This window comes from Cottoperca gobio, chromosome 7 (genome assembly GCF_900634415.1).
Source record: "Cottoperca gobio chromosome 7, fCotGob3.1, whole genome shotgun sequence".
NCBI lineage: Eukaryota > Metazoa > Chordata > Actinopteri > Perciformes > Bovichtidae > Cottoperca > Cottoperca gobio.
The window spans coordinates 22,834,363-22,855,771 of NC_041361.1; the positions used below are offsets into that span (position 1 = coordinate 22,834,363).

General features: G+C 43.0%; 1 protein-coding gene across 1 annotated transcript; it reads right to left on the reverse strand.

Annotated features, from left to right (window-relative positions):
- Positions 1-926: 926 nt before the first annotated feature.
- Positions 927-20,226, reverse strand: LOC115011045 (immunoglobulin superfamily member 21-like). The gene is made up of 10 exons (XM_029435974.1): positions 20,181-20,226; positions 17,851-17,975; positions 15,400-15,521; positions 15,018-15,136; positions 14,068-14,183; positions 5,343-5,865; positions 4,152-4,252; positions 3,421-3,607; positions 3,288-3,326; positions 927-2,250 (listed from the first exon to the last, which is right to left on the reverse strand). Exons 1-10 carry the CDS (start codon positions 20,224-20,226, stop codon positions 2,168-2,170), a joined length of 1,461 nt encoding a protein of 486 aa, XP_029291834.1. The 3' UTR covers positions 927-2,167.
- Positions 20,227-21,409: the final 1,183 nt, after the last annotated feature.

The window sequence follows — 21,409 nt, forward strand, 5'->3', positions numbered from 1 at the left end:
AAACCCAACAATCTCTTCTCCATCCTTCAGCCATTGTGGTTTGAAAAAAAACAGCTTGTAGAAATCTACACAAATGAGCTCGTTTAAAGTTTGCTAGCTCTGCATAGCTCTGCCTCTCAATAGTGCGTAACCAATCAAAAGGCATGGACGTGCTGACGTTATCGTACGCCTGCTAGCTGCCTCCAGTGTCCCCAACTCGAAATCTGATTGGTTAACGCCACAGTTTTGTCTCCGTTCACTTTAAGCGACAGGCGCCCGCACTGTTGATTCTGAAGGCCTAAGGGCAGATTTCTTGGGCCCTGGCTGAAATGTGATTGGATAAAAACTCTAACATAAAGGCCATACCTCCAAATCTCGATCTGAGGCTGGAAGCAGCGCAACCAATAGGAAAGCTATGAAATGAAGAGAATAGACTATGGGGAATAATTTAATACATATTTGTGGAAAAAATATATAAAAATTAAATGTATATTCTGATGATGTTTAGGCCAGCAGAGAAGGCCTTGCTGGCCCTGACGGCCCACCACTGTATATAATATATATATATGTATAAAACTGAACGCGTCATAATTTTTCCATGGTAAGGTGTTCATATAATATATTGTGTTGTTATGTGAATAGTGATTTTAGTTATAAGGAAGATTATTGTGAACAGCAGGACACAGGTAAGTCCTGCTTGAGGCCCGTATCATATTTACATAATAGTTAAATATTTTAGTTTACTGTTGTCCAGCTCAGTTGTTTTTAGCTGTATGTCTATTTCTGTGTCAACACATTGAGAGCAATGAGACTCAATAAAGCTGATTTATGTACAGTTTAGGAGGCATTATAAGTTTAGAGCATTAACATCAAACGCTGACAACACAATGGAGGTTTATGTTTTTTATTCTTTTAATATCTTATATAACATGGTTTTATAGGGCTTACAACAATGTTAGCTTCTCCAGCAGGTGAACACCGACTGCACATTATGTGACATTTACCAGGTTGTATGTTTTAGGTAATTTAGCTGTAATCTTTTCTTTCACATCAAACACACCACAAGAATTAACATTTAGCTAGTTTTACCATGACACAAACATTATGTGAATACTACTTAAAGTCTTGAGCAGAGAAACATGAACATTTCAGTTCTGGGCAAATAAAATATAATTTATTTAATGGACCCCTAATGGAAGTGATGCATCTCGCGTATGGGGACACTCCTGTCTTCCCTCTCAGTCCAGCATGGCTCCAGACAGAGTCTGGTTCCACCAGTAGTCTACATGGATACAGTCATTTGGAAGAAAATGTTTTACTAAGAATTATAAACTGAATGCTAAACATTTGAAGATGATTTGCTCTAAAGAACTGCAATCAATTGTTTCTGAAAGTGTTCTAAAAGCATTTTCTGAAATTATAGTATTTGATGTGATCTTCAGAGACTCTGACCTAAACAAAGCTGCTCAGTCACTCTGGAGCTACAGGTGAGCATCTGTGCTACACAAGGAAATAAAAGCTCCTACTGTGCTGAACGAATGATTTCTGAGAACACAAACAACCTAAAACTCCTTCACCAGATCCCACAGGATAATGAGCGATCGACACCTGGGGGTCTGAGCAGCCCTGATGGGCGGTCACAGCTTCTTTGACACCTTCTCATGGCTGTCTGCCCTCCACATATTCAGGATGATATCACATTTTTGTGCAATTGGAGTTGAGGGCTTTAATATTGCTTCTAGCGGTGTCCCATAAGTGTGGTGTGAGCAAGAGAGCTGGCTCTACTTATTGGCAGCTGCACCCCCCCCCTCCCCAGGGCCATTATTCCCTGGGATCCAGTGTGAACCTTGCACACATTTATAGGTGGCATCACACCCACTACATCCAACCTTTCCCTCAGTATGATGCAGTTAAAGCCTCTTACAAACTCATAATCAGTCAGAGTGGTAGAGTGACTTATCGCTGTGCGACAGCATGCTGTGCAGAAGTTTGCTCTGCTACCTTTGCTCTGTGTTTGATGCTGTAGTATCTGTCTTCTCTCGCAAGGGGTGGAGGCCTGATGCACCTTTAATGTTCAGCGCTGCTGGAACAGCCGGGTGGAGGTTAAGCTACTGCCGGGGGCCATTAAAGAGCAGGTGCCTCAGGTAGATGTGGGTGGAGGTGTGTGGAGGAGCAGTAGAGCCTCGGATCACGTCAGCTCACAGGTGAAGCTCAGTAGCAGCAACATGGAGGTTAATGTGAGGGAGCGCTGACTGACTGCTGTGTCAGTGGCTGCACACACACAAGACAGCAGGCATTACAGAGCACTGTTATAGAACTTACAACTATAGAATAAAGTCAAACTTGCTGACATTGAAGCACCTATGTGTGGATTTTGAAAATATCTGATCTTGGTGGCTTGCATCAAAATATATATTCTGGTGGGAAAAAGTCTGCAGCTGTTTCCTTGTCAGGATTTGACTTTGTTCACAAAGTGACAGCAAATTTGTGAATCTGTATCTTTTATTGTTATTTGTTACTGCACAGTAGTTAAGTTTTGGAGCTGCTGATTCTTGTAATATTGTATTTGTCCTTTACATTTCTATTAAGAGAGGAACACTTAAAGACCTAACTCAACCATACTATAGGCTTATACTATGGATATCAATAAAACACTTTTTTGCTTTGTTTCTTCATTTCCCCATCCCTTTCATATATGGCATCGCCAACTACAGCAGCCATGAGCCTCACCAGACACCTTGTTATGAAGAAGGCAGAGTTCTAAACACAGAGGGGTAAACTGCACCACAGCTGATGGACTGAATCTACAGAACAATTTTATGAATTTTATCAACCTCCCTCTTCACCCTACTAAGAGCTGCATAGCAACACAATTTAGAGCACTCTGATTGGATGTTTCCTACTGATTTCCTCCTAAACTGTCCCCTCAATACTGAGCAAGCGGTTTGGTTTAAATTGCTCATCAAAAAAACTTACTTGCATAGAATCAACCTCAAGGGTCGATTCTGGGCCCTATCCTTTTATCTATTAACATACTTCCCCTTGGTCACATGATTTGTAGACATAATATATCTTGTCATCTGTGTGCAGATGATGCACATGTATATCTTCATGTTTAGTGACTTTCACATTGTTGCTGCTCTAGAACATTTTGGGGCTCAATACATTAGTGCTATACAAACAAAGTTCTATTATGATTAAGTGTTGGAAATCCTGTGGTAACCCTGTGATTAAACAAATGGTTTATTACATTACTTGCATGTTACCACGGTAACAGAGACTGAAGTGACTGACAAAGAATGACCTACCAAAAACATGTTCTTTTCCTTTCTTCAGTGTTGGGTTGTCTGTAAAAATACATAAAATTAAAAAAACATTTATTGTGAGCTCTCTGAACGAATGATAAATGATGAGAACAAGTCCCCTCACAAACAGCCTCACCAAATACGATGAGGCGGGTGTGGGTATCTGTGGAGCCCAGAGGATTCTGGGCCGTGCAGCGGAACATTGAACCATTGAGCTCAGCAGGAACTCTGTCCAGGACCAGTTCCCTTCCGGCATGCCCCTCTCTGCCATCTAGCAGATGCCCGCCGACTTTGGTCCAGGTGTATATGGGCTCAGGAAAAACCTTGCTCAGCGGACATACACACACACACACACACACACACACACACACACACACACACGCGCGCACACACACACACACACACATACACACAATTCTTAGTTTGAAGAACTGACTGATGGGTAGAGATTGTTTTCAAGGTCTGGGATTTGACCGAATAAATAATTAAGTGTTGCAAATGGTGTCTTTCTGGTATGGTACTGGTATGCAATGCCCCAGCAAAGTGGGGCCAGCCCTCTAAGTCTGCCCCTGACTTACTGAATTACAATTACGCCACCTCCTCAGATGCCTCTCCTGGAGAGGCACGACATTGTCCCTGCTCTACTGCACCACATGACAAAATATAACTTAAGTTGATTTTCAAAGTAGACAGAAAAGAACTGAAAGCTATTGCTGCCAGGAAGGGAGGAACTCAATGCAAAAGAGTTCAAGAGAATACTTTTCTACTCTGTCCACATCGTTTATCCTGGACTGTCCCCTTTGGTGACATTTTATGAACTTCACAGAGCATTTCCCTGTTCAAAGAGCCACTGTGTTGGAAACTCACTGCAGAAGGTCCCAACTGGAAGCCCTGGACAGCGATCCGCACTGTGTCTCCCACCTTGGCCTTACTGGGGCTCATGGACAGCTTGGGTCCTCTGGGAGCAGCTGGTAGAAAAGTGAAATACCAGGTTGGACTGCTGTTGTACAGTGAGACAACAACTTTCATAGCTCTGAATAGTAGGAATTGTGACATAGTTCATGTCACCTACATACAAGTGGCTACCCACATTCCAATGATGTACCTACCTGCTCAGAGAACATGTCCTCCTTTGTTTCATGTTGCTGTGGTGTACCACCAGTTGAAGTGAAGCAGTACAAACTGTGCTGAAGGCTTACAGTGACCCACTTATTGTTCATGGTTTACACTTCAATTTGAGTTAATGGATTCATTTATTTTCCCATATTAATTCTTCTTAGCTCTGCATTTGTCCTCCAAAACATGTGGTTGTGTTGCAGTTTGAATCTCAACAGCTCTCGATATGCATCTCATTAGCTTTCTTGAAACTGCACATCAACTGTGTCAGGACTCCTGGGAGTGCATCTGACTTTAGTATTTACAGTATATTCTATACTGTAAATGGATATTCTATACTGTAAAGGACTGGCAGTGCCACTGCCGCACTGCCGGAGATAGACATCGAGCGTAGGATATTTTGCCTACTGGCTTGTAGTCCAGTAACAGGACTTCAAAGGTTTTGTGGTTTAAACAGTGAGTTGGTTCATGTACATTCTGACTGAACCCAATTAAATCTAATATTGAGATAAATGCATGATTAAGGCTGTCACTATCAACATCCACATGAATATTAAAGTCACCTACAATAATTACTTTATCTGTTTTAAGGACTAAACTTGATAAAGATTCTGAGAATCTATGGCACTATAGTTTTTGGCCATTGTGCATCGTTTGGAAAGGACACTCATGACTTTAAATGGGTGGGGCATGGGATGATTAAAGCAAGGTCGTTTTAAGACTTGTACAGCTACAGCAAGGCATGATGGGAAAATGTGTCAGTCACCAACTCTGCCTTAACGTAGGCTACACTTTATCACAGAGCTAGAGTCTGCTCTCATACACATTAACACATTTACAAAGTGTCAGAAAAATTATTTGTTTGTTATTTATTTTATATGAACCAGGTGATCTGAGTAACTGCATGTCAGTTTAGCCAGTGTGTGTTGGTGCATGACTCACAGAGTGTGACCTCAGCCTGCATGGGCATGGACAGGGCTGGGTGGTTGACCTCACAGCTGAACAGAGCCTCATTATCCAGCTGGGGGTTGAGGCTCCAAGTTAGCATGGCTCTCACCTCCATGGTGCCATCAACTGCCTCCTGCTGCTGGTGCTTGAAGTAGTAGAGCGGATTGTTGCTCTGGACCCAGCGGGGAAACTCCCGGCTCACCACCGTCTCGGGTATCACCTCAGTAGCTGACTCTGGGTCCGACTCGGACTCTTGCTCTATGCCCTTATCGGGGCCACGGGAGCTGTCTTGGCCCAGCTGAGCCAGCTTCCCCTCTTCTTCCAGCAGGGACAAGGACTTCTGGAGTTTGGTGTCATCTAGGTCTTGACTGGAGAGAGCCCGGGAGCTCCAGAGCCGTGTCTGGCTCCTGTTCCATCTCTTTTCTAGATCTGGGCCCTTGCTTTTGTCTTCCACTGAGGAGGAAACCTTGGCAGTTGGCACCACATCAATAAGCTCTCCATCCCGCTTGAAGTACACCTAAAAGGCCAGGACAAAGGCAGGTGAGATCAACAGGAACACAGAACCTCCATTTCAAATGACAGTTTGTCAAGTCAAATGCTACGATGAAGTTGGTCGAAGGAGATTCTACAAAGTTAACAATGGTGTTCAACTGTTACGTGTGGTTGCTAACCAAGTGCAGGCAACAGTGAACTGGGGGCCTGCACACATGATGACCATTGGAGTGTCACTGTTCCTCCAAATAATTCTCAACCATGTATCATATCAGTAAAGATTCAGGATAGTAGAAATAATGATCATAGCCAATATAATCATTTCAGAACACAGGCAATTTTTAAGTGAGCTATTCACACATCCAACTATCTCAGATGCAAGTGCGTTGGAAAGTATTACTTGAGATTTTTTGATCATACTAACATCCATCTGGACCTTCGTCAAAGAGTATTTTAAACAATTATACATCACTAATCTTCAGTAGTCACTCGGCCCACTGTGCACATATCAGGGACAAGTATTCTCCTGTGGGAGTGTCTCTCAATAATTGACAACAGATTACAGTTAAGTCTATTTACATTGCATATGTGATGATTGACAATAAAATTAAAAGCACATACAAGTGTACTTTTTTCATTGAGTTTACGTTAGCATGTACCAGGCTGTCTCTAAGATTACATCCTCTTCGATATTTATGGTTCTTTCAAATCCGTGGTTAATGCTGTATCTGATCATAAGATGTGCCAATGTTCTTTAACCTCTTACAGTTTGGGGGAATTTACCCGAAAATACCTAAAAACGACATACCCAAAGTAATTAAAAGTTGCTCTTCAACCATTTGCACCATATGCATGGCTTTGGTCTCATTCAAAAAATAACAACCTTATTACTCCAAGTGCTTCTGGCACTGAGTAATAGTGGTCTGAATATTCTGAATTTGAAGAAAAATAAACTCTGTCTGAATTTTGTTGAAAAAGATGCCTGAAGATGACAGGTTTTTCTAAGAGTAACACCAGGTGTTTCCAAGCTGAGCAATTTGGAGATATTATAATATTTATTAATAAAATATTATTTGTATTGCTCATAAATAACTATTATATACCCATATTCCATATTGGTAGTAATGACACAGAGTAAATATAAACACATTTTTTGTAATATATATATATATTTTTTGTATTTTCTTCTGAACTTGAATATAATGTGACAGTGATCCTACAGCACTGTTCTCCTGTTCTGGAACTATTTATTATTAACTACAAACCCTTCTACTCCCCCCGTGAGTTCGCTTCATTCATTCTGGTCGGTGTTTACATTCCACCGCAGGTCAACGTGCAGGAAGCTAAGTGACTGTACTCTGAGAAACTTCAACAACAGTTCTCTGCCACTGTCTGGAGAGGGCTAAGGCAGATCACCAACTATAAGCCTAGAGCCCCCCACTCCATGAGTGATTTGCGCCTCGCCAATCAACTGAATGAGTTCTACTGTCGCTTTGAAAGTCAATGGGAAAGACCTGACACCATCCCCCGCGACACTCTTCTTCAGCTCCACCCCAGGAGCCCCATCTCCCCCACCTCAGCAGAGGCCATAGCCTCTCCACTACTGCCCACCTCAGTGCCCCACTTCCCCCCTACTTCCACAGTGACACCTCTCTCCATTCTTGAGAGGGAAGTCAACACCCTATTCAAGAGGCAGAACCCCCGCAAAGCAGCCGGACCTGACTCTGTCTTTCCCTCCACTTTGAAGCACTGTGCAGATCAGCTGTCTTCAGTGTTCACAGACATTTTTAACACCTCACTGGAGACATGCCACGTGCCAGCATGCTTCAAGACTTCCACCATCATCCCCGTCCCCAAAAAAACAAGGATCACAGGACTAAATGACTACAGACCCGTCGCCCTGACCTCTGTGGTAATGAAGTCCTTTGAGCACCTTGTCCTGTCCCACCTCAAAACCATCTCAGACCCACTCCTGGACCCCCTGCAATTCGCCTACAGAGCCAACAGGTCTGTAGACGATACTGTCAAAATGGCACTCCACTACATTCTCCAGCACCTGGATTCCGCAGGAACCTACGCCAGGATCCTATTTGTGGACTTCAGCTCTGCCTTCAACACCATCATCCCAGCTCTGCTACAAGACAAGCTCTCCCAGCTGAGCGTGCCTGACTCCACCTGCAGGTGGATCACAGACTTCCTGTCTGACAGGAGACAGCACATGAAGCTGGGGAAACATGTCTCTGACTTCCGGACCATCAGCACCGGATCTCCCCGAGGCTGCGTTCTTTCTCCTCTGCTCTTCTCCCTGTACACCAACAGCTGCACCTCCAGTCACCAGTCCGTCAAGCTCTTGAAGTTCGCGGATGACACCACCCTCATCGGACTCATCTCTGGCGGGGATGAGTCGGCCTACAGGTGGGAGATTGACCAACTGGTGACCTGGTGCAGTGTGAACCACTTGGAGCTCAATGCTCTTAAGACAGTGGAGATGATAGTGGACTTCAGGAAGAGCCCAGCCACACCTGCTCCAATCAGCCTGCGTGACTCCCCTGTTGACACAGTGGAGTCCTTACGCTTCCTGGGCACCATCATTGTCCAGGACCTGAAGTAGGAGCTGAACATCACCTCCCTCATCAAAAAAGCACAGCAGAGGATGTACTTCCTGCGGCAGTTGAGGAAATTCAACCTGCCAAAGACGATGATGGTGCACTTCTACTCTGCCATCATCGAGTCCATCCTCACCTCCTCCATCACAATCTGGTACGCTGCTGTCATTCGCTCTGCAGAGAAGGTTATCGGCTGCAATCTGCCATCCCTCCAGGACCTGTACGTCTCCAGGACCCGGAAGCGTGCAGGTAAGATTGCAGCAGACCCCTCCCACTGCCCCTCCCACAATACTTTTTCAGTCACTCCCATCCGGCACGAGGCTGCGGTCCATCAGGACCAAAACCTCACGTCATATGAACAGCTTCTTCCCCTTTGCAGTTGGCCTCATCAACAATGCTAGAGACCCCCACTGACACTGTCTCTCCCTCCCCCCCCTCACCACTAGGGGTGGGGAACCTTTTTCCATCAAGAGCCATTTTCTCTTTACAACATCCTTCGAGGGCCGTACTAATTATTGAACTTATAACCTCTGCAAATGTTTTTTTAAGACGCAGCCCATTCATTTCACCTTTCTTTTATGCTGTGCAAAAAAGCAACTTTTTTATCCTTGTATCTTTCTGTTTTATCAGAAATCAGAAATCCTTTATTAGTCCCACAACAGGGAAATGTATCTTGTCACAGCAAAATAACATATGAAGTAAAAAGGCAGTACACAACAATTAAGTAGAATAAAAAATAATATAAGTACCAAGTGGTTGATAGAAAATAAAGTGAATATTGTAAATGGCAGTGATAATTGCACAGCAGTGGTGGAATAGTCTGTTCTTGGTGTGGTGGTCTACTGATCTATCTGTCCATGTTTGTATGTTCCGCTCTGCAGAGAGCTGCTTGTTGGGCCAAACTCCGCCGAAGAGCGTTAACTTTATCCAAACGCACTCGTCCTTTCAGCTCGTGCAGTTCGGCATGTTTCGTGCAGTAATGACGCTCGAGATTATTTTTCATCACCGCAAGTACGTCCACACAAACTAGACACACTGGCCTTTTACTTCCACAAAGAAATAATCGTTCGTCTAATTTCTCCTGGAAAGTGCGACATTCCACGTCTAGCTTTCTCTGTTTTACACTTGCCACGCTGCGTTCGCTGATGTCAATGACAGTCTTGTTTAAAATTGAAGTTTTTTGACATGACCTGACCACGTGATGACACGTTCTGCTCGTGTTGTGTTCAGGGACCCTGACCATGGCCAGGAAAAACAGTCAGTCGGCCGTTTAAAATATTGGCGTGTAGTTTTTTTTGCGAGTGGATTTTTTTTGCGTACGTTTTACGAATTACCTCGAGGTCTGGATCAAATGGTCTTGGTCTTGCCAGGTTCCCCACCCCTGCTCTACACATCACATTAACGTGCTGCTCAGCCGGCTGTCCTTGTGTTGTGTATTGTACTACTGTTTATATTTTGTTAATTGTTAATTTTAATTGTAATTTTTTTATATTTATGCACCAATGTTACCAGAGCAAATTCATTGTAGGTGAAAACCTACATGGCAATTAAAATTATTCTGATTCTGATTAAAATCATTCTGATTCTAATAAATACGAAAAGAACATTTTGCAAAAGAACGACATTTAAGTAGGGTATCAACATGTTCTGAATTTCATTAATAATAATAATAATAATAATACATTTTATTTGTAAAGCGCCTTTCATAGCTAAAAGCAACGATATCGTCCACACGATAAGAGGTTAATTATCGAGCCAAGTTTATTGCAGTTGGGAGTATAGTTTTGTCAGGATCTTGATTTTCTGTTTCCTGTTTTGTTTTGAAATGTACCTCTGCAGACTCCAGTTCTCCCCCTGCTGCCTCTCGATACCCCAGCTGTCCCCCTGCTGCCTCTTGAAACCTCAGCTGTCCCCCTGCTGCCTCTCGAGACCCTAGCTGTCCCGCTGCTGACTCTCGAGACCCCCCAGTTCCAGTGTTCCCCCGGACTCTCAAGACCCCAGTTCCAGTGTTTCCCCTGACTCTCGAGACCCAAGTCCACGTGCTTCCCCCAACTCTCGAGACCCAAGTTCCAGTTTTGCCCCCGACTCTCGAGACCCCAGTTCCTGTGTTCCCCCCAACTCTCAAGACCCCAGTTCCCCTGTTCCCCTCACCTCTCGAGACCTCAGTTCCGGTTCTCCCCTTGCCTCTCGAGACCCCAGTGCTCCCCTCGCCTCTCGTGACCCCAGTGCTCCTTTCGCCTGAACGGCCTCGCCGGCCCCGCCGGCCTCCAGCCCAGTCTCCTGAGGGGCTCCTCTGGACTCCAGCTCGGCCTCTCCGCCGGCCTCCTGCCTCGCCTCCGTCTGTTTGTCCGTGATTTGAAGTTCCTGTATCTTTTCCCAGAAGGCAGGAGAGAGAACAGTCTGTGACCTGGGTGAGAGCTGTCCTTTATTATTTTCTTTGCTCTGCTGAGACAGCGGGAGGTGGAGATGTGTTCCAGAGAGGGCAGGGGGCAGCCAACGGTTTTCTCTACCATCCTAATCACTCTCTGCAAGGCTTTCTTGTCACCCTCAGGAAGTGTAGTCGCTGCTGGGCCTTCTTAACTGCTGCAGTGGTGTGTGCTGTCCAGCTGAGGCTCTCCGAAATTTGAACCCCCAGGAACTTAAAGGTGGAGACCCTCTCCACTCTCTCTCCATTGAGGTGAAGGGGGGCGGGTTCTGGACAGTGTTTTCTGAAGTCTATGATGATTTATTTTGTTTTGCTTGTGTTCAGATATAGGTTGTTTGCTGAACACCACCTAGACAGCTTCAGGATCTCGTCTCTGTATGCCGACATGTCGTCTCCCTTATATTGACAGTATATTCTATACTGTAAATGGATATTCTATACTGTAAAGGACTGACAGTGCCACTGCCGCACTGCCGGAGATAGACATCGAGCGTAGGATATTTTGCCTACTGGCTTGTAGTTCAGTAACAGGACTTCAAAAGTTGTGTGATTTAAACAGTGAGTTGGTTCATGTACATTCTGACTGAACCCAATTAAATCTAATATTGAGATAAATGCATGATTAAGGCTGTCACTATCAACATCCACATGAATATTAAAGTCACCTACAATAATTACTTTATCTGTTTTAAGGACTAAACTTGATAAAGATTCCGAAAATCTATGGCACTTGTCAGGTTTTTGGCTATTGTGCATCGTTTGGAAAAGAAACTCATGACTTTAGATGGGTGGGGCATGGGATGATTAAAACAAGGTCGTTTTAAGACTTGTACAGCTACAGCAAGGCATGATTTGTACGATTCATACGTAAATGAAAAGCACATTACAAGTAAATGAAAGCACATTACAAAACCAACTGCAAAAAACGTCAATGTACGATTCATTCTGCCTCAGTAGCATCACGTCTTTGTGCTGGGACCAGCCAGAGGACTTCATTTACATCACACGCAATGTTTTCTCTTGCTAAGCAACGGGAGAAAAACCCTCTGGCATGGTGGATCCAGGCTTGACAAGCATCAACGCCTATGTCACCACAGGCCAAAGCCATTACCTGTAGGAGGTTTACCCTGGTGTAGGGGTTCCGGTCACAGACCCTCCAGCACCATGCAGAAAAAACTCCTCTATTGGGTTGAAGAATGGGCTGTATGGTGGAAGGCAAACATTTATGAAGCGCTGGTTGATGTTGAACCATTCACGTATGCGGACTGCACGCTGACATTGTCAGCAGTACGTGTAAGTGATACAGAAAGACAGACTTCTGCAATAGTGTATTTGTATGCACTCCTGATGTACATTCACTACAATATAGTATTGTAATTGAGTAGTACAGTAACAGCAGGCTAGCACCATATAATTACTGTAAGCATCAGAGCTGAAAGTGTCTGAGTACACTTACTTGAACATACTGATATCGTAGATCTTTGACCCTTTCTGAGTTGTGCTCAAAGGGCACTTTGTATGTACATGCCATTCCGCTGGAGGACATGGGCAATGGTAGAAAGGCTCACACTGTTGATTCCTCCAAAGTTAACATTATTGTCCACAACTCTTTCCTGAAGTTCACGGAGTCGGATGGCATTGTTTTGACGGACCATGTCCACGATGAGAGCTTCTTGCTGTGGCGAAAACAAAGCATTCCTTCCACCCTCATGTGGCCGTCTTGCAATTCTACAAAAGGGAAAATGCACTTACAAATGTATGCAAATGTGCAAATGTACGTACCAAAATACAAAGAATCTGTTACTATACTGTACCTGTTTTCTTCTCTGAATGCTCTTACGATGGTGGCCACAGAGAAACTACTCAAATTCGGTTGCACTCTTTGTCCTGCTTCCCTCATTGTCAAGCCATGAACAAGAACATGGTCTATGACCGTTGTCCGAATTCCATCTGAAATGATGGTTCTGGTTCTTCCTCGGCCTTGATATCTTCCTCTTGGCCCACCACCTCTTACTCGTACTCTTCCTCCTCTTCCTCCTCCTCTTCTTCCACCTCTTCCTCCTCTGCCTTTCAAAATGTTTTCATCCATTGTCGGTATTCACATGTGCACTCTGAACTTGCTTATATAGTGTGTTGGTTGATCACATCATTGGAAACAAGTGTGAACAATTTTGAGTCGTTGTGTTCAAACGATGACAACTGTGTTGTAGTTGTTTTAAACTTTTGCTGCCTCTGTTTAGCATTTTGTAACACATGTGCATCACAGTGGGAATTGTGTTTTATAGTAAAGGAGAATGTGTTTAGAGTTTTGCAAATAGTGTCTAACTACTTGAACTTGTTTAGGGTTTTGCTAAAAGAGTGGTTGATTCGACAAATGAGTTTAGGCAACTGATAATTTGATTCAGAGAATGGGGTTTAGTGTTTTAGCAATTGTAAAAAACTTAGTTTCTTGATTTCTGATGTTATGTATGATATGTGAACAGTGATGGCATCTTCAATAATATAAATAATCCACATTCAAAACCTCACAGCTGTACATACTGCTGTATTTCTATATATCCATATATTTATACAGCTGGATGCTGCTGTGTCCATTTTGTTTACTGCTCAAAATACATGGTCATGTCATGGTCATGGCACCAGAGAGATTGGTGCCATCATCATTGTTTAGCACAACTACAATAACCCAGTGCTGGGCAGAGGCGATCTTGGGTAAATATTGAGAGCTGTTGATCATGCAGTCAGTCCAGCAGATACAAACAGAAAACAGAAAATGAAAAAAGTGGTGCTATGATTACATGTAGCATTGCTTCTGTTCATCTTGCCAATGTGTTTGTCTCATTCAGGACAAATGAAACCAGTCTCCACAGGAATGTTTTTTAATCACATGTGCAGCTGTCCTGTAATCCCCTGATATCAATCCCCAATACATCTTCTAAAGAGGTCACAGAGGGTTCAGAGCAAAGCCATGGCATCATTGTGTTTTTTTGTCTGTTAGAACTAAATATGTCAAATCCAGTGGGGCTCCAAGTTTAATATTTGCAGGGAAAGTTCCAGCATCCTATTTCACTATACTCTAGAGCTGCTTCCAATGATCACAAATGGATGGATGAGGAAGCTTTCCTTCCTAGCACAAAAAGCATTGACGCAAATTAGATTATGGAGTACTTCAAGAGAGATAAAGGCTCAACCTCACCATGGGAGCTGGCTTTGCTCCTGCAACAATGCAAACCAGAGTGAAGTTTTGGGCCTCGTAGCGGCTGAAAAGAGCCGGGCTGTTGGCTGCCACCAAAGAGATAGACTTTGGAGGTACTGCAGAGAAAATTCAAAGACAATCAAACAAGGAAGTACTTTCAATTCATTAAAGGGAAATGTGGATATCATCCCCATGTCTGTACAGAGCCAGGACATAGTTAGCCTAGCTTTGCATAAAGACTGGAGGCAGGGGTTTTTAGGGGGAGTTATTATTATCTGATTATTGCATTTACAGTCTTAGGGGGATACGTCTCTCTACAGGATTTTTCCAAACCTGACTCCCTCACTACCATATGTTCATTAGCTCTAGTTAACTCCTTCACACATACTTGCCAGTAAACTATTGGGACAATCTTTCAGGCACCACTAGTGATTTTCACTATGCACACATGCACTACATTCAGGAACATTTCCGTCTTGCACCTTTTTACACGTCATGGCAATGCTGTAATACGTCATAAGTGGAGTCTTGTGTTTGGTCCAAAGTTTCTTTCATCACACCGACGTAACTCTTCAGTGCTTGTCCCTGCAATGTTACTGCTCACGACACAGCCACATCTACATTTTCGCTGAAATGTTCTGACGTCTTGAGGTGGGAAATTGGTACAGATTTCCCTGAATATTCACACATGACCTAATGCAGGAAATGTTCCTGAATATTTCAGCGATACACTTCATGTGTGTGAGCGGGTCTTTACTGAGATGTAGAGGTGTTGGTAGGTGTATTTCAAGCCATGCTATAAGGATGCTCTGGTCCACAATGAAATGTCTCAACAACTATTGGACACATTGCACAGATATCAATGGTGCCCACTGGATGAATCCTAAAGAACTTTATGATTCCCTGCCTTTTCTTTAAAATTCCTAAGACTAGCAGAAATGAAAACATACCTATGACAGTGAGAGTGATGATGCCAGAGGCTAGAATCACTTTGTCTGTGGAACTCCTGTCATAGATCCCCACATGGCACTCATACAGACCGTCATCATCCATCTGAACCTCAGGAAGCCTGTTCATACACACAGTTACAAAGATTACAGAAGGTGTGTACAATTTTACCTTTCATTTTCAATTTATCAGGTTGTTGAGATTAGAGATTGTGGAAAAATCCAACTGGGTCTGCTCAAATCTCACCTCCCATTGCTACTATTCCCCCACTGTCAAAGCAAGCATTCTACATGTTGTCAATGTTCCCACACACTTCTGACTTACAAAAGGAAATCTGTCATTAGAAAATAGCACAATTTATACAGTAGAAGTTGCCTGTCTCACCGCACAGTCGACTGGTAGACCAGGTCCTCTCGCCTGCGATTGTCCTCCATGTGGGAGTAGCTGGTGTTGTACATGGCATCATAGGTGAAAATCTTCTGCTTGGCATTGCCTACTTCAGTCACCTGAGAGGCAAAGGTACATGAGCATGACTGAGTTTGAATACAGTAGCTGTGACCATGTAGACATGAATTAAAAAGTTATGTGTGTAGAATAGGAAGGGGCTGTCCAGTGGCTTGCCTCTCTACTGACAGTAAGAAGGTTCTGGGGCCTTGCTGTGTGGAGTTTGCAGCTTCCTGCGTGGGTTTCTTCCCACAGTCCAAAGAAATACTGGTTAAGTCAATTGGAGACACTAAAGTGCCCATAGGCGTGAACAATGGTGTATCTCTGTCAGCCCTGCGATTGCCTGGCGACCTGTCCAGGGCGTCGCCTGCCTCTCGCCCAATGTCAGCTGGGATCGGCTCCAGCTCACCACGACCCTCTAAAGCAGGTTTCAGAAATTAAACTAAATTATTCATTAAAATGTAAAACAATGCAATTTCCAGCGAACCTAGACCTGAAAACATATTCCGGATCTCTAGCTGAGGTAACGTTGACTGTGTCTTCTGTGATTTACTCACTCTCGATCACGATGATGGATCATGATGATGGATCACGATGATGGATCACGATGATGGATCACGATGATGGATCACGATGATGGATCACGATGATGGATCACGATGATGGATGATGTTGAAATGAAAATATGAGGAAGAGATTACACAGAGGAGAGGCCTCAATGTATTTCAGATGCTCAGTAATGACAGACACATTTTTGGGGTTTAAGGCTGAGGGACAAAGGGAGGGGGTAAGAAATGGTTGAGAAAGGAGTAAGAAACTTAACATTACACAAGTTTGATTATTGCTTTGATGTACTTTATATACTTGACCTCACTCTTCCCTCCAGCTGACATGGTGAGTGTATCGCCTTACTGCTACTCTGTCCTCATTTTTCAGTGCAAGTTTGTAACGAGGTGGTCAGAAAACATTACACTCAGCAAATGTAATTATAGCTGTGATGTACTTATAAGGAAATATATACATACATATTTCATATACATTTTAAATTCATGGTTAGTTGTGTACTTAGTCAGTCGTTTATAAATTGAGATGTTATGACGATGTATTTTTGTACACTTGGGTCCCAGGTAGAAACCAAATTTATCCTTTGAGTCTGGAGCTGAAAAGGTTTGGGCCCCCTGCTCTGAAGGATAAGTGGGTATAGCTGACGGCGTGGCCCTTTAGAGATGCAAAGTCACTCTGACTTTTCATCTAGCTCTGTCATCAAGGCAAAACTTCACTTGTCCAACACTTTGGTTGATGAGTAAAAACCTAAAAAACTAAAGACATTGCCATCAGCCATTTTTATGTGCTTTATTTCGCTTCTTGAACATTTTTACTTGCTGTACTTATTTACTTGCACTTTTGTGTTACGCACAGCTGAAGAACCGCTGAGCTGATTTTCATTGTTGTAAATACAATGACAATAAATATCTATTCTATCATATTTAGTGCATGGATCCCTCATGGAAACTGGACTGAAATCTGCTCACCAATCATCACACAGAGTGTGCTTTAAATGGTTTGCTCTGCACTGTGCGGCCCATTGTGTCATGTCTTTAATGTCCCCCTGACCCTGCACACACATCTTATAGACTTTACATTGGTTTGATGTCATGCACATAAATAGCTTTTCTAGGCTCTTACAAAGTTTTTTCCAATATTGAACCTTAATTCAGGAAAAGTTTAGTTTACGTTTAAAGTAGATGTATTCAAACTGTTTTGTGGGGGCAACAGTCCAAAACCAAAATATATTAAGTTTACTATGACATAAGGAACTTAGAGGCTCTAATATTGCTTTACATATAATACACTAGTTATTCAGCCAACAGTAATAGTTTACTCAATCATTTTGCAGATCAAAACAATCTTAGAATTCCAGGCTTTTTGAGGGCCCTCCCACGTTGATGGCACTGATCACTATGACACCCCTACTCTTCACGTTCACAATGGATCACTTTGATTAAATACGATTTGAATCTTTGACTGAGATTTGTGGATATACTTGTGGTTTGGCAGTTAAAGACAACATTGTGTTGTATTTGAGATGCTGCACTCCATAAGAGGTGAGGAGGCAAAATAAATGTTTTAATTGAGAGCATGAGTTAGTCATTTGTGCAGGCAAATTATTTTAATTGAGAGCACAAATTACTAATGGATTATAAGAAATCAGAAGTTATTCCACCGTTCTTGACAAAACAGGGAAAAGGCAAAACCTACTGACCAGTATATATGACTCTATACTCTATATACACTAAAGATGAATATTTAATACATCGAAGGCTAAAGAAGGAAGTTTTATCAACTATATAGAGAGAAGATGGCAGGCAGCTGTTGTTGTATTAAGTTCACCTGAGGGCTCACCCGAAACCACACAATCTCTCGGAGGTTGCCGTCTGTTTGGAAGTTGCACTTGAGTGTGACTGTGTCTCCAATGATAACAGGATGAAGAGGCTCAATGGAAACAGTTAAATAACCTAAAAAAAGAGAAAATAAAGAAAAAAACGGACATTTGTAAGTTGCATTTCATTGTCTTCTGTGAACCGTGATGTTAGATACAGATCCAGCCACCTAGAACATCGCCTCCCTCCCTGAAGGTTCCCTGGCAGATTCGTGAGGGATCCCTGCTGGGGCATCTTCAGGTCGCGTGTCCGACTTGTAACACACCTGTGACGCATTATGTGGAAACCCATTGCAATGGTTTATTTTTCCTCCAGGTAGAGCAGTGATGGAAGCAGATGCAGTTTAACTGAAACCAGCTATTTTTATCATATTTGATATGACACACATCATCCTTTTAATGATTAATATCACATCATATGATGTGCGTGAGTGTGGTTCTCACACATAGCATAGAATGATTATAGCCCTTCATCATCATATCTAGATGAAGAGCTTTGTAAAACGCGTCCCTCTGCATTTCTACATAAACTGACCTGTTGGATTAAATCAATCAAATCCGCATTCTGTAATTAATTCTGTCAGTATACCATAGAGATATTTGTGTTTCGGTGAAACAGCGCCCCCACCAGCTGGAAACTGGAAGACAGCCGGCTCGGTGGCTGCATCTGTATGTTCTTATGCATTAGCAAAGCAATCCACTGTGAAATCAAGATGGGACTCGAGGCTCTCACAGCTTCGATTGTGATTTGTGAAGCAGAAGTGTTCTCACATCACAAGAAGGATGATCTGTATGGAGCAAGACAACCAATCCTTTAGAAGAAGGACAGTGGAACACTTGTTGGACAGACTAACATGTCCATCCCCTCATTAGTAGTGATGTGTCCTTTCGTGCCGAGGCTTCGAAGCGTGTGTCGAGTAATCGCGGGAAGATTTTTGTGAAGCGCGTATCGAGGCTTGTGTACGATGACGTATGTGATGATGTTCGAAGCTGTACCACGTGACTGATTCAGGAACAGGTTCGCGGGTTTGGCGTACGATTTGAAATATAAGGGGGAGCGAACCGCAATTGAGCCCCCTCATAATCAACACTTTATATAACCGCGAATGTGTGGGTTGTTGTTGTCGTAGTATGCATTGTTGCTGTTGAGTTGTTGGTATTGCATTTGTATTGGATCATTATGGAGCCAGCCAACTAGCAAAACAATTGTTATGCACGCCAGCATCATCTTCCTTGTGAGCAAGTAAAGATACCAAATCTAAATCTGTTGAAAATATAATGTACATTCAACGTGTACATTACACATCCCTGGTGGCAGGCGACCCACATTCAAATGCTTTCCGCAGCGGCCCGGGGTTCGAAACAGACCTGCTGCTATTTGCTGCATGTCATTCCCCTTCTCTCTGTCCAATCTTAAACTGCACTATCATTTAAAGCGTAAAACAGCCACATTTTTTTCCAGGCACTCTCTTCTCAATAACACGTAATAACATCAATCTTTATTTTTAAATAGAACATTATATGTGTGCGTAAAAGAATCTTCAGGGCAAAGATACTTTACATCCACAGCAGCCTTGCACTTCGCCGGTTTTACATTTATTGTCCACTTGATGGCGCAGTAGAGCAAATGAAGCACCATGAAGCTTCGGCACATGTGCAAACCAATTGGATGGAAAGCTTCAATGCTTCATGAAGCTTCATCTCGCCATCACTACTCATGAGTATATATGGAGAATCTATTCACAGGGAGCTGTTAGAAACCAAAAGGTTGACCAGAAGTTTCCTCAGACATACAACACACAGCCAAACAGAGAAGGAGAAATCAAAAAGAGATAGCAAGCCCTGTTTTGTTTTGTTTGTTGAATCAATCCCACCCTGGACACAAACTGTGAGAATCGCTGCCCTCTGCAGGAGGCTGCAGTCCATCAGGACCAAAACCTCACGCCACAAAAACTTCCCGACAGCTACTGGACTCATCAACAAGGCCTGGACCCCACTGACACAGACACTTATCTCTATCTCTATAGATACTATTTGTCACATCAACCCACATCTTTGTCACTATATCTCTGTACACTACAAACTATTCCTCATACTCTGTACTGTATTTTGCACATTTCTGCAAAAATGCTGCCACTTTTGATACTGCACAGCTCTTCCATCTTCCACCTTTAATTCTGATATACTGTACATATTCCTTTAGTAGACACTCTTATTCAGAGCAATCTACAGTGAACTAACTACATGGACAGTCCCCCTGGAGCAACTTTGGGTTAAGTACCTTGCACAACTGTGGCATTCCTGGTATTGAACTCAAAGCCTTCCATTGTTCTGTTTGGATGGTGTACCACTAGACCACTAGGCCATCACCACCAGACACAATACAATTCTGGATTTGTGTTATAACATGGTTGCATATGATAATAATAATACATTTTATTTGTAAAGCCTTTTAAAAAAAAGAAAGGTTTTTAGGCTCTTCTTGAAGGAGTCTGTGGACTGTGGAGCCCTCAGATGTCAGAACACCTGTGGAATTCCCTGAACAGAAGGCCCGATCCCCCATGGTGCGGAGCTTGGTCCTGGGGGGTGGTGCAAAGTCTTTTAGTGGAGCGGAGGTTGCGTGTGGAGGTTTGTGGTGAGAGGAGTTCCTTGAGGTAGGGAGGAGCATTTCCATGGATGCACTGATGGGTGAGTAGGCAGATTTTATATTCAATCTTGAATGAGACAGGAAGCAAGTGGAGGGAGTGGAGATAAGCCCATAACCCATAACTTGTGTGATAACAATTGTGTGCATCTCATCCCGGATTATCACACCGCACTGACAGGCAGGGTGCTGAAAGGGTGCTTGCTGTGTCTCCAGGGTTGTATGTTGTTAGTAGGATATTGTATTGTGAAAATTGTGTTTTTGCTACAAGATTGTTAAGGTTCATCCAACAGCAAGCATTGGGTATCAGAGCCCCTTACAAAAATACAAAACCAAAGGGCATTTATTTAAAACATAAATCAAATGTGAAATGAGGAAATCGAGACATAGCTCAGGAATTTGGGCTCTGCCTGGAACAGCATGAAAAGTATTGTAGGGTTTAAGGAAGGTAGTAGGAGTGAGTTTAACGGCTACAAATCAGCAGCCGGCTTAGAGTTTTATGTGAGATTTGATGTACATGATTTTAGTCACAAACACTCTGAGCTCAGAAATAGTCTCTTTTCCACTGCCCTTTTAATCCCTCTTTTGATGAGCATAGTGTGATCAAGCGTTTCAATGGTTCTAGAGCCAGGAAAAGCCCAGGCCAATATAATATATGTATTAATCTGCTTATAGTATGTGCAGAGCAACTAGGTCCCATTTTTAATCATATCTTCCAACTGACAACTTCCATCGCTATTGTGCCAAGAGTAATCAACCCTAAACAGCCTGATTCCTTTACCTTGACCAGTGGGATTAAATAGGTTAACACAAACTGCAAGTCTTTAACCGCTTGAATGTCTGACACACCCTTACAAAACACATTC

Bases quoted from the DNA above. Each gene is read 5' to 3' on its own strand.
- LOC115011045 (XM_029435974.1), bottom strand. From the start codon at position 20,226: ATGGAAGGCTTTGAGTTCAATACCAGGAATGCCACAGTTGTGCAAG. The intron at 14,184-15,017 runs GTATGTTTTCAT...TTTTCTCTGCAG, and splicing joins CATCACTCTCACTGTCATAG to TACCTCCAAAGTCTATCTCT. The intron at 3,608-4,151 runs GTGAGTTTCCAA...CCGCTGAGCAAG, and splicing joins TCCAGTTGGGACCTTCTGCA to GTTTTTCCTGAGCCCATATA.